This window comes from Microtus oregoni, unplaced genomic scaffold, assembly GCF_018167655.1.
Source record: "Microtus oregoni isolate MIOR12 unplaced genomic scaffold, Mior012 000001F_ref0000356, whole genome shotgun sequence".
Classification (NCBI taxonomy): domain Eukaryota; kingdom Metazoa; phylum Chordata; class Mammalia; order Rodentia; family Cricetidae; genus Microtus; species Microtus oregoni.
Window position 1 is genome coordinate 53,002,747 of NW_024543060.1, and position 14,572 is coordinate 53,017,318.

Below are 14,572 nucleotides of genomic sequence, written 5' to 3' on the forward strand. Positions count from 1 at the left end.
GAAATTGCTCTGCTCTTTTTTAATTAAGTATTTAAAAACAGATTATTTATTAAACTCATGAGCATGGTTACCTGGCTCAAATTTATTATCAAATATGTTTAGTCCATGAATGTCAGTACATACACATGAGACTAACCCTCAGGAGGCTGAAGGAAGATCACTATATGTTCAAGTCTGCCTGGGCTATTGAGTGAGACTCTATGTCAAAATGAATTAGAAAAAAATATTCAGCAAAATAACACATTTAGGGAGTCAGTCTCACAACGCTTCATTTTCACTCTTCACTTCCTATGGTAAATGCTTCATCCACTCCCAAGGCTTCTCACTGGAAAGAGCTCACTGTTACACCAATCTGGGACAGCCCTTCTCTGAGCTGCATCCATTACTGGCCTTTTCACACATCTGAGTAATGCCTATTCATGTGAAAATTGCTGGCTTTGGGACACCAAGCATTTTTTTCCTCAAGTTGAGCATTAGGTTATATGGAGTGTTTCTTTTCTTTTGGGTGAATAAATTCCATTTTTTTTGCTCATGCGTCTTTCATTTATGTCTCTCTGCTTTTCTTGCTGAGGAGCACACATTCTTACAGAAGTTCATTTAGACAAATTCTAAGGATGCTGACAGGAAGGCAAAGAAGGAACAACTCAAAATCACCCCTTTACTTGCATCTACTCCACCTTATCTATCATGTAGCTTAGCTAGAGAATGATAATTCAGACAGCATCTGTCGGCAAGAGTGCTCAGTCACAGATGAAAGTCTCAGGAATACGGTTCTCTCCACAAAGCCTAAGGCTTATTTGCCAGATCTCCAAAAGGATGCCATTGGGCCATGGAACCTTTATAAAATTCGTGTATGCATGGGTTGTCTCCTTTGTGTCCTCTCTTGGTATACACAGAGTGCAAAAGTGGTCGGCATGGCTCTGGGCTTTGACGGATCCTTAAACTTTTTTCTAGACAAAGTGAAATCAGCTTATGCTTAGCCTAAGCAATCTAGGTGAAGAGATGGCAAGTGTCTAAAGTGAGGTGTTCAGTATGGGATGTGAAGGTCCAGATTAGGGAGAATTCCTGCATGTAAAGGTTTTCTAGCTCACATCAGCACATACTAACATCCAATTGTAGGGCCACACCCCTAAATATGGTGACATGAGAAATTTTATTGAGGATTAACAAAGGCACATTTTGTAAAAGGAATGTGAACCTTTGCCCTATACACCAGTCCCTCTCTGAGTATGTGACAACAGTTACCAACCCCAAGAACTATGCAGGAATGAGTCATTAGTCCCAGCACAGGTCAGGCAGGTCCATGATTAGGAACCTGAAAGGATCCCTTCTGGTTTCCCTTCATTTTACTGTTGCACACCATAACATGCTATGCGCAAAAGCTTAAAAATTTGTATTTCCTTAATTTGTTTCTATGTGGCTACTCAGATCATTCAAATGAAAAAATATTACTTTGATAGTTAAAAATTTTTTTATCATGGTTTCTGTTTTTCTTCTGAAATATTAGGGCCAAGTCTTAGTGGACTGCCTATGTCCAAAAGTCTACTATATCCTCATCATGTACACATGTGTGTCTGAATGCATATATACGTGTACATTTCTATGACCATGATTGTCATAGGAAATTTACATACTTAGGGATTATTGATAAACACAATATTCCCAGTCTTCTTTAATTACTTGGTGAGAAAAACACAGTGATCATAAATTTCCCACATTATAGATAAAGGCAAGAAATGACTTCATGTCCAAAAACCTTTGTGTCATATAAAAATCATCATGATTATACCACTTTGGAACCTATTTTCTCCGAATCAGACTCTTGTGATTTAGTGCCTTAAACCAATGAAATAGAAGTCCAGGCTCTGAGCTAGGTTAGATTTTACAAATGTAACCGTCATGGCAGGCGAATGTTCCGCCTCCCTTCTGTACACATAAAAGCATCTGGGACCTCTTAGAAGTGGTGACTGAGTGGTGGGTGGAGCCTGAGGCCAGTTGCTAGGCTGCCTAAGTGGTATTTTACCAAGAGGCAGCCTGCAGGAGCTTCGGTTGCTTAGCAACCAGGTCCTCAGCAGTAGCATTTTCTTAATGAAGGTTTTTCACAGTTCTCTGTGTGATTACCTCTGCTGAACATCCAGGCGCGTTCCCTCTTGAATTTCTGACGTATGCCTCCACATTAAGTGCAATTTTGTACGACTTTGTTCAAAATTTTCACATTTTGTCTTCTATTATAATTGCTAGCTGGTTTGGCGCTTTACTTTTCCAGCTGTGACTTTTATCTGTCAGAGTTACTTAATAAGCAAAATATGGTTTTAGGGACATTTTAGGTCATTTCCTGGGACGCTGCATGTAAGAGCTGCATCCACAGCTCTGTGTTCCATTTACATCTCAATGTCTGTCAAAGAAAACATGCCTGCCAAGAGGATGTCACCTAAGGGGAGACCTGAAACTGTTCCACCTCACAGTAGGCTAACGGGGACCAGATAAGGAATGAGGGCTTTCTGGGTGGATTCTTCAAAAGTGTCATAACATGGCATTGATGGCTTAGCCTGTGTAGCATATTAATTTCTTTTTGTGGAAGTTGGAATTATTTTTGTCAAATTTGAATAATACTGACATGATTTTACTTGTAACAAGACGGAACAATTCTGGTATCTGTGGCATTTAGCAACACTTGAACATAAGATTGCTGAAAGTCTCATTAGAAGGTCTTCAATATAAAATTTTCACTTTGGCTTTTCCACCAGTAGTCTATACAACCGTTTTCAAACAGATTTTTTTTCATAATTTAATCTCAAAAAATTGTTAAAAGCATTAAACTGTTTCATTAATAATTCTGGGTTTTTCTTTTTCTCTCTTTCTATTCTTTCTAGAAGATATGTGAGCTTGCCCTTTCTGTTTCTAAACAACAAAATGTGAAAACAAAAATAAATAAGTAAATGACAGGATATCAGAATGGCTCATACATAGTTGAATGCTCTGCTGCTTTTGTGATATTTCATGCTATCTCTAGATTTTTGGGAAAAGGAAACCATACTGAATACCCATGACGTCTCAAGAACCACAGTTGTGCAACGGGGATTGAGAAATCCTCTTTATAGTTTCGTCTTCCCTTATTGGTTTGTTCTCAATTAAACACATTTATGACACCAACACTTCTAATCCTCCATATAAGGACCACTGTATAGACTTGCGGTAATACTAATAAAGGCCAATAAAAATAGAAACTTTCAGTTGCTATATTTACTCAATAAGCCTTTGTGGACTTGTGGTCTTGGAATCAAATCAAAGGCCATAATAAGCATGGATGGCAATTTTAGTTTTACGTTGAAGTCACGCATGGCTCTTTAAAGATGACCTTCACCACACCACAGCAAAAGTCTGGGATGACTGTTCTGGCTTTGTACTTCTTCATTTGTATTTTTAAACCGCTCTCCCACAGTACCATGTTGTAGCATCCCATTCCAGCAGCGTTTTCCCAGGACTTCACTGCTATGGGGATGGGGTGCCTGAGGCTGAATGAATGGCGACCATCTCGCCAAAAAGATACCTGTGTGGTCGCAGTGGATGTTGTACTGCTCCGAGTTCCCCACATTTGCTGAAATTGAACTCTGATTTCTGCAAAGGTCTCAATGATGACGGCAATAAACACATTCTGAAAGGAAACACAAACCACATTTAGCAAACATTGGAGATGGAGAAACCTAGTGATCAATAAAATCAAACAAAAAAAGACACATGCTGAACATGATAAAGTAGACACACTGTGAGCACATTGTTTTCCTCGTACCTTAACAAGCCAGGCAAGGAAGAAAATCAGCGTGATGAAATAGAAGTAGGAGCGCCAGCGAGGGAAACTGTCAATTGCTCTATACATGAGGAACACCCAGCCTTCCTGAGACGAAGCCTCATAGACTGTGAATATGCTCGTGCCTGTCAAGACAGAACAGCAGATGGAATCACCACGGGCTTTTGAAACGAGAAAACATGTCTCAGACAATCAATAGTTATCCACACCCACTGTCTCCATAAATGCATCTCCCCTAAAAGAGATTTAAATTATGTGTGGCATTGTGCAGTTCTTAAGATTTGGGTAAAGTTGTGTCTGACTTCAAGGCAGGGTAATTTCAGTATCACCACCAACAGAACAGCTTTCCATTATGTCTTTAGATATTGAAGGAACTTGTCACAGTGAAAATGAAATAAACTTTGAAACCATGTAGAATAGAAGAATACCACAAAGATTGTGTGGCATGGAAGCTCAGCACTTGGGGTTTGAAAAGTACTGTGAGGGGGCTCGAAATACCCGCCCCTCCTTTAACCAGCATGAAGTAAATCTGAGAATTCGGTTGTATCTGGAGTCATTTTCGCACTGGAGAACTTAACTACTTCAGGTTCTGGGAATTAACTTGGTGGAACTCACATCAGGATTCATGATGCTTAGGTGTGGGGCTGTAAATTATCTGCTAATGCTTTGTAGTGCTAGGAACTAGCATCTCATTGAACACACTCCTGGTAATGACAATGAAATTTAAAATACATGGCTAACTATAGAACACCGTAATTTAAGAGAACCTGAGATACTGAACAGGAAAAGACATATTTTTGTCTTGACAGCACAAAGAGATGCTTTACAGAGACTAAAGCATATTGATACTAAAAGACTTATTCAAGGATTCATTATGATAGTTTGGAGAATTGAAATTAACCCAGTCTCTCTGGAACAAGTTTCTAGAACACCATTCCTTTCAGCTTAGTGACCTTTTGTGTACAGCCTCCTGCTGTTGTGAGTTTTAACTGGCAATTTCTGAATGGCCTTGACCATGATAAATGATGAGTTCTCAAGACATTTCAGGCACCACCCTCATCAATATAGAATAGAAACTTGCAGTTCAGTAATACTTTATGATAAACATAAAATCTGATATGCACGTAAAGTTGTTTATAAAATGTGATGTGTATTGTTCATAAAACTGATAGATATATATGACTTCAGTAAGTTCAATCAGCATAAAGACTTAAATTATTATAGAATAAAATCAATATTTACCAATGACCATTCAAATCATAAGAAACAACAATGCAATTATGATATTTATGTGTCTGAATGACCAAACTAAGAAGGCTTGGAAGAGTCTGGTGTGTTTGGAGGAAGAAAGGGAGCCGTGAAGAAACAAGGAAGCATTCAGAGCTGATGCATGTATTTCCATTGCACACAGGGATGTATGATAGGAAGTCACTGAAAATGCAGACATCGAGAAATAGAGGCCTGAAAGGAAAGCAGAGAGAAGGAAAATAGAGTCCTATATAGTGAATTTTCACTACAAAAAATTACTCTATATAGAATATTGTCTGCCAAATGTAACTTGCTTTATATGTTGCCTCTGTTTTTAAATGCAATATTTTAGACTTATGTTCAACATACATTTTATTAGCTTGCATATTTATGGGATATGGTACAGCATTTTAATGCATATATGTAAGTAACATAATGAAAAACTGAAGGTAACTGGCATTCAGACCAACTTTCTTTTAGCTATTTGAGACAGAAAAACTAACCATCTGAGTTCCATCCCTGGAACCAATGTGGAAAAATCTGATACACTGGTAGGCACCTGCAATACCAGAACCCTTATAGTGAGGTGGTAAGATAGAGATGGAGAACTGCCCAGAATACACGGGAATACACAGTTCAATGACAGAAACAAGACAGTGCCTGTCTCAAAACAAGGTGGAAGGAGAAAACTGGTTCCCAAACATTGTCCTTTGATCTCCACATGCATATTGTGGTATGCATAATCATCATCACACACACACACGCACATGCACACACACACCACACACGCACACGTGTTTGCAGCCACAGTTAACAGTACGCCATTGGATATAAGAAGTTGCTTCTACCGGGCTGCACAAACCTATTACTCCCCAACATCCTTTACAGGCTATATTGTTGTAGACTTCTGTGAGAGTGACTTTCCACCTTCCACATACAATTAGGAAAAAAAGGTACACAAGATTCCATTTTTACTTTGGTAAGTTATTACCATCAGAGTTTGTTTTATAAAACATGTTTAGCTAAGGGAGTCTCTGTCTCTTTATGTAGGAATAAGTGGTGATTAGGGCAAATATTATCAGCTATTAAGTACCTTTTGGAGAGAAGGAAACTGAAGGTTGCTAGTTATCAAATATCTTGAGCTGAAACAGTGATAGGACCAGAATTGAACTCACTTATCAGGTCACACACACCTAAATATTTTTTTAATGTCATGCACTATTTTTTTCTTACATGAGATTAGAGTGTAAGAAGAAATTTTTTCCCATTGTTATGTTTATTTGAACAAAGTCTATTCTTTTATGGATGATGATTCTGTAACATATCAAAGAGCTTATACAAGATGACTTTCACAGATGTACACACACACACACACACGGCTTAGGCCTTGGCAGCATGGACAAACAACGAAATACCAGAAAGAAAACAGTAATTGCCCAGCCAGTGAATGTTCTGAACACGTGCAGAACTTTTACCTGTGTAGACTTAATACAAAGGACAATTTTAATATAAACAACTTATGTCCCATTATTTCTTTCTAGTTATTGAAGGAAAGCAGAGAAGTGGCTGCAGAAATCCATTATGAACCACTATTAAAGTTTAACAGCTTCACCAGTGGTTCATTTTCTGTTAAAATTGGGATTACCCCCCCTCCAATCTCCCTGCTCAAGCCTGTCTGTACTACATCTACAGGGAAGATTCTATTTGGAATTAAGGGCAAAATAGTTTCTGCAATATGTAATCTTGAGGCTTTCTCTCCACTTTTCCTCATCCAGCAAAGTGAAAAGCTGAGGCCAGTAATAACCCACAGAGCAGTTCAAAAATGAGGTGTGTTGATAAAATAGAAGACTGGAAATATTACAAAAAGACAGCAGGATAGTGGTGACTGCTTAATGAAATGCTCCCAGCCTCGTGTAAACTTCACCAGGCCAGATGGATTTGAGGATGGCAGAGAAGGTTGATGGGTCAAAGGCAAGAAAGTGCAACACTTCTCCTTAACCTTCTGGTTTTGCAAAACGCAGGGAAAGAAAGATACTTCTAGAAAGATCTTCAAAGGGCTGACTAGGATTTAAAGAAGATACAAGGAAATGCATGGATTCATTTTCCATGGCTGGTGCTGGCCCTGGACAAAGAGGCCATGGCTGTTCACTGGGGCGTCTGTGCTCTGCTGTCTGTCTGTCCCATGTTGCTTTCCTCTGGCTTCTCATCAGTCTCCTGTTCTGCTATGCAGGGGACTCAGCCACTCTGCTCCAAGGAACATAAAGAGACAGTCGCCAGAACTCCCAAAAAGACATAAATTCTGTCAGTTCATTACTATGACCACCCTGGTCTTAAAACACATTTGTTTCTGTTCTGGGCATTAAGAAATACTGAGGAAATAACAATAAATTAAACACTGATCATATCGTCTGTGATTGTGTGTGTGTGTGTGTGTATATATATATATATATATATGTATATATGTATGTATGTGTGTACATGCGTCTATGTGTATGTACATATGTATTTGTGTTTGCACATATGTGTGTGCATATGTAGGCCAGAGGTAAAACTTGAGGACTGTTTCCCAGTACCCATCATCCTTTGTGTGTGTGTGTGTGTTTGCTTTTGCTTGTTTGTTTTTTGAAGCAGCCACTCACTGGAATCCCCTCCCCCACATTAGCGTAGGCTGCTTGGCCAGTAAGCCCAAGAGATCAGCTTGTCTCTATCTCCTGGCACTGCCACGTCTGATTTTTTGCATGAGTACTGTGGAGCAAACTCAGGTCCGTTGGTTTTGTCTTATGCACTTTATTGACCAAGCTATCTCCCCAGCCCCTAGATCACATAGATCTTAAGACATATAATAATATTTCTCAAATATTTGCTTTTCGAAACAAAAATCCCTTCTTGCTTAATGCGATTATTTCACAGATAATTTGGAAGCAAATGGAATGATCTTATAGTGGATGCATTCTTGATTTTTAAATATAATTTAAAATATGTGTGTACATACATAATCTTCAAAGTCCATGCTCCACAATAAGAGAAAATATGGGAAAACATTGATACTTAGAAAGTATTCTCTTTAGATAATGCTTCATTGTATTTTTTAGTCAATTTTCATTATGAAAGTATAATTTCTTGCTAAAACAGCCACATTTTTGTTAAATGAATAACAATTCTATGATAGTACCTGGAAATACAATGCATTCTATTGTGGAAAATAATAAAGTATGTTCCAAAAACATTCTGGTACTTCAAATCCTCCAGACACAAATTAAGTTATTACAGTAATCACCGATGGCTCACTGTCTTCAATTCCATTCATTCTTTTTTGATCACTTCTACCTGTGATTGGAGTTCATCATAAAAGAAGAGTCCAAATCTATATGTTGACAGTAAATACTTACCTTGGAACTGTCAATAGGGTGTTTCTGCATTAGGATGTAGAGCAGCATGATTTTATAGCCTGAATATGGGTATATTACCTTCTGTTTTGATTATTTTTAGGATTGTGTGCATTGCTTTATGTCTTAATATTTATATTTATATACTATTTAATCGTGTGTGTGTGTGTGTGTGTGTGTGTGTGTGTGTGTTGTATAGTAGGTTCCTCTGCATTGAAATAATCCCTCAAGGAAATTGTTGGAGGCTCTGGAGAATCAGGAGGTAAACAAAATATTACACATCTGGGAAAGCAGGATATGGAAGATTCTACAGGGCCTCTACACAACTTATAGAAGAAGTAAGCAACTTCTGGGGAAGGGAACTCTGACCATCCCTGCTGTCAAGAAGTGATTCCTCAGCCAAGTTGAACCAGTCAAGCTGCCTTCGCATTGTGTAGAGAGCTCTAAGGGTATGACTTGCCCTGTGCTCGGTGGGCTTTTGATGATGCAACTGATTTTGAGTCATCTGTGCTCCTGCAAGTCACTTTTCATTCACACTCCTGGCTCTTGTTAATAACCCCACCAAAAACCCACTGGTTCATCAAATTGGATTTTATTCTAATCATTATTTGGTCTGTCGTGGGTTCCCTTTCTAGGGTTAGTAGGTGTGTGTGTTTGTGTGTGTTGTTGTATGTTTGGGTGGTATATGTGTGCACCATTGTGCACTCAAACAAAGGCTAGATGAAGATGCCTGGTTTCTTCAGCTCTCATCACATTGCCTAACTCTTTGAGACATGTGATTATTAACCAGAATCTCACCACTTTGCCTAGGTTGGCTGGCAAAGGAACTCAGAGGATCCACCTATCTCTGCTCCTTTAACACTGGAGTCATAGGCATGCCAGACCACACCTGGCTTTTACAGGGGTGCTGAGGATTTGGACTCTGGGAATTGGGAGAGTAGAACAGGCATACTGGTTAGCCTTATAGCCAGGCAGTGGTAACTCACACATATAATCCTGGTAGCCACACTAACTACCGTAGAAAGAAATTGGGCGGTGCATGCCTTTAATCCCAGTGGTGCACACCTTTAATGCCAGAACTAGAGAGTATTATAAAATGGAAGAAAACAGCTCTCAGCAGACAGAGTCTCATTCTGAGATTCCTGGAGGCAGGATCGCTATTTTGAGGCTGAGGTTGAGGTAAGAGCCAAGGGCTGGCTGATTTGCTTTCCTGGTGTTCAGGTTGAACCCCAGTTTCTCTCTCAGAGGTTTTAATAATCATACTTCAGGCCAGGGATCTCTGAAGTCCACCTGTCTCTGCCTACTTCCAGTACTGGGGTTACAGACACACACTGCCATGTACAGCATTTACTGAGGTTCTGGGGATTTTAGGCTTGGTCAACATCTCTCAGACTTCAACATTTATTCTTCACATGAATTTACAATACATACTCAGATTAATAGGTTCCCTGGTGATGGCAAATTCTTTTGTGAGACCATTGTAAAAGAGAAGTGTGTCTGTCCCCTTTTGTTTATTTTTGTTCTTTTGAGACAGTGTCTCATACACTTCAGGCTTGCTCCAAACTCCTGATCCTCTTGCTCAAGTGCTCAGATTACAGACATGTACTACCATGCCTGGAGGGCAAGACATGTATTTTTAAGGCTGACATCTTTACTAAAGACAATAAAGCTTTCCACCCAGTTCTGAATGTATTCACTTTCAGGAAATGAGAACATTAACATAGAGTTAAGAAGACAAGAAGGGCTATCCAAAATTGCAGAAATTTATTGAACAATATATCAGCTAAAATGAGATTATTTGGAATGATGTCACCTTTTGAATTTCTTCTAATGAATAATTTATCCTAACAAGGAAAACCTTCATGAACCTTCTTGAAATCATGTTTAATTTCACTAACGTGTATCCTGCACATAATTAACTCAAGTACTTTCCCTGTGATGTAACCTATAATAGACTGATATAACCTCATAATGGTAATTATCATTAACACAACTGTTCTGCATACCCAACTACCAAGTACTATGCACTCAGCTTGAAAACTGTCACATGGCCCTCAAAATAGCAAAGCACAAGCTGAAGCAAAACAAGACACTTTTTAATTTATTATTCTTGAATGTGAAACAAACACAAAAGGTTTTAGTTCATCATGGGTACTTAAAAATATATTTAGAGGCGATAAGGATATGTATGACTCAGTAGTTAGGAGCACTCACTGCACCTCCAGAGGACATGGAATTGATTCCAAGCACCGACACGGTGGCTCATAACTGCCTGTAACTCCAGTTCTAGCGGACCAACACCCTCCTCTGGCCTTCATGGGAACTTGCACTAATGTGGTATACACATGAAGGCTCTGGAACACACACATAAACTTATGAAAGATACTAATGTTTCTCACACTTGGTTTTGTGAATGTGGCACAACTGTGTCTCACTGCTGAAATAAATAAGTCACCTGAAACCTCTCAGTCTGCAGCACTAAAACTTTGCAGTAAAATCAGAGGATATAGAAAAAAATGAATGCGTATGTTTACTTATATTTTCTTAAGTTAAAAATCTTATAGGCAATACAATTCATTGGTTGAAAAATATTTCTTTTGACTTAGAAGCTGACTAAACATCCCCATAATGAGGAGAAAATTCCTCCAGAAAGAAGTGAGATCTTTAGTGGTTTTATTCACACATGGAAAAGAACTGTTGACATGGCTGGATGCTGACATTGGCAGGGAGGTTTGGGTATTAAATTAAAACCATTCCAGTTATGTCAAAGCTGCATGCCAATGCAAATACTTCCTGCCTTCAGTGACTGGGTACTTTCCAGGTAGATGGAGAATTTCCTTGGGGTACAGAGTAATACTTCTAGGCACCCCTCTGTTTGTCTTTGAGGAGCAATCGTTTCAGATCAAAAGGGCTTCTTGGGAATTATTTTCTACTATTGGATTTAATGAACCCACACTTACCACAACTCATGTTCTGTTCCCTTCTCGAACTAACATTCTACGTGTCCGTGATTTCATATCCATATGATGTTGGATCAACCAAGCTGGCCTTGGAGGTCTCGTAGATTCTCCAGGACAATCATGATACTTGCTTGCTACCACCATAGCACTAAATCACTATTAAACCACTATTAATTAGAAGCATCTATGTTTTATCAAAGGGCAAGCAGCACAATTACCTGTAGCACGTTAGCTTTGCCACCAATTTTTGAAAGGTTTATTAGGAATCAGTTAAAAGAAACCTAGACAAAGAAGCCAGAACATGATAGCTACCATGTAAGAATTTCATTGCAACTCAAAAATTAGGACTGGATATTTGAACACCTTTGATTAAACTGAGGGTTCTAAGAAAAAATGTGTAAAGGTATGGCCATAATGCTAGGAATAGCAACAACGTAGGAATTGAAACAGGCCTCAGTAGCATCAAGGCTGAACTGTGATAAGATTGTGCTGGCTGACCCCAAGATGCTGCGCTAGAAGCTTTAGAAAGACATTTGTTGTTTCTCTCTACTAATAACTTTTACTCTGTGTACCTCAATATCTATTTGTGTTTCTTCTAGATTTTTTAGAAACAAACTATTTAGCAACACTATATATATATAGTGTATATATGTGCATTTATACAAATAATTGGTGAGATATAAAAGGAATGAAAAAGAGTGAAAACTCATTCACAGAATTTGGTTCAAGTGCCTATCATATTATATCACGGCAAATAAATTCTGAGCCAAAGAGCTCTAGACAACTGTTTCTTACCTCTTCTTCTTAGAATGAATTGTCTCTCTATGCTGTCATTAGGCATGTGAGCAAAATTTTTGTACCACACCTGAGTTAATCTGGCCAACAAAGTCACCTTCTTATCAGGTGTTTGGGCTGGGGATCCCAAACAACCGTCAGGTTTTTGCAGAATGGCTCATGAGATGACATGAACTAGTTATGACTTCTCAAGAAGACAACAGAATACCATAAAAATCACTCTTGGAAGTGCTAGTTAAGGTCAACACAGAGAGTACATGACAACTTTACTTAAAGCTTTAAATGATCTTTTATTTAATTAGTTATTCATCAGGTACATCTAATCATTATTCCTCACCAATCAGTGTAAGTTATTCACAAGTCCTGTGTATGTGTGCCTTACAAATCAGTTTTAAATCAGTTGCTTGAGTTGTAACCAGCACTGTTTAAACATACAAGAAAATTTTTGCAGTGGTTTAAAGGGTAAGAATATTAATATTAATTTCTGATATACTGACAGTGTGGTTCTAATGAGCCAGCATAACAAATTCATTGAATGAAATTAGCAAGGAGATCACTTCAGCTTTCATCTCTTTCTAAGGAAATAGAGCCAAACGATTGTGCAAACCTATTGTTTGGTCATTTCCTGCCTTCTTCATACTAATGGATATTTAGCAAATACAAATAAGTTCCTACAGTGACAGGTGCAGCTCCCAATTCTCTTAACCTTTGGTGTGTTTGCTATTGCTGTATGGACACATATCAAATACCCAGCACAAATTAGTAAGGTTTTAAGTGACACAGGAATATTCTATCTTTTCTGTGCATATCGTGGGAGAGCTCTTTCATAAGATATTTGACATATGAGGAGCAGTTTGTTTAGGGTTATCCTTGCTTGGACTACATAGCTGGAGAATTGCCTCAGTTTTTGTCTTGAGTCATTACAGAGGTTCATGAATGTATCATGGAAAACAATTAACCAACCTATACCTCAGGATAGAAAACCAATAGTTTGGGTTCCATTCAATAGTATCAACCAGCCGGGCAGTGGTGGCGCACGCCTTTAATCCCAGCACTCGGGAGGCAGAGGCAGGTGGATCTCTGTGAGTTCGAGACCAGCCTGGTCTACAAGAGCTAGTTCCAGGACAGGCTCCAAAACCACAGAGAAACCCTGTCTCGAAAAACCAAAAAAAAAAAAAAAAAAAAAAATCAATAGTATCAACCAGGACAGTACCTGGCAGTGAGTCTGAGCTCCCTAGTACTTTCTGAAGAATACCAAGAGAAGAACCATGCTATAAAATGCAGGTGTTTTCTATGCTTTGGTACTATATCAACACCACAGAAATTTGTTCTCACCAGTCTCTTATTTTAAAACGAGGGTACTGTGGCTCAATAAAGCTGAGCCATACCCTTAAGTTGGCCCAAGAGAACAATCCTGCAGCTGTGTTGCAATGATTCATGCTTGCTTCCACAGACATACCCTTCCCACTCTGCCATACATGCCTAAAACTTCTGAACTTTTCCTGGCTTGGTTTTGAGGAATTTGAACAAATTCCTGTCTGGTACATTTTGGGAAAGCAAAATTCTGCTTTTAAAAGTAGACAGACTAGGCCAATGGGAGGCAAAAGGAGGGGGGCGAATTCCTCTTTGTGCTTTTAGACCAGTTATTTACTGTTCGTGCTGAGGAAGCATTTATCTGCCCCCTACTCTTTCTGTGTTTGTCAGATTACTGAAAAGGCAGTTGAACAGATTTTAGGTATCCTCTGAATTTTAATCAACTCTTAAGATTTAAAACCTAAAAACCAGCAAGATTTTTCTTTCATCAATCTGTTAGACAAGTCAAAACCAAAACAATATAAAGTTCAAAATTAATTGTTGTTTAGTTTTTGGATAGAACTTCTGGGAATTCGGTAGCAACAACAAGAATTCTGATTATTTTATGACGTTCTGTGGTACAAGTACAGTTATTTGTGAGGTGGAGTAATAATTAAAGAAAATACTTTACAAAGGTAAAGTTGGCTGTGATTATAATAAAATGCTATTTTTGAACACATTTTAACTTACGTTGTCATGTCTTAAAAATGTAAAGCTCTGACAGACCTTTGCTTGTACATTGCCCTAAGACTTGTTTATCCCTTATTCCTTGGCATATGACTGCCCAGCGCAGGTTGGTTTTATATATTTTTTGGCATTTCCTATATAGAGGTAACCTTGAGACAAACGTCTTCCTGAAGTGAACAATTTCAGACTCATATACAGAAATGACCTTCTCTGACCCAGCAGCTGGAAAGAGCAACACCACAGAGACTTGGGAAGGATTCCAGAGAATGGCGTTCTGCCACACAAGATGAGTTTAGGGGGGTCAACTGTCGCACAAAATGAGTTTCTCGGGCTGA

General features: G+C 38.6%; 1 protein-coding gene across 4 annotated transcripts in view; it reads right to left on the reverse strand.

Annotated features, from left to right (window-relative positions):
- Nalcn (sodium leak channel, non-selective) overlaps positions 1-14,572 on the reverse strand; it is a 255,068-nt gene that overhangs the window by 177,287 nt on the left and 63,209 nt on the right. For all 4 annotated transcript variants that reach the window (XM_041666485.1, XM_041666494.1, XM_041666477.1 and 1 more), the window contains exons 8-9: positions 3,791-3,933; positions 3,551-3,655 (exon numbers count right to left, since the gene is read on the reverse strand). In XM_041666485.1, coding sequence (XP_041522419.1) covers positions 3,551-3,655; positions 3,791-3,933 — 248 coding nt within the window. The remainder of the gene's footprint in view (positions 1-3,550; positions 3,656-3,790; positions 3,934-14,572) is intronic.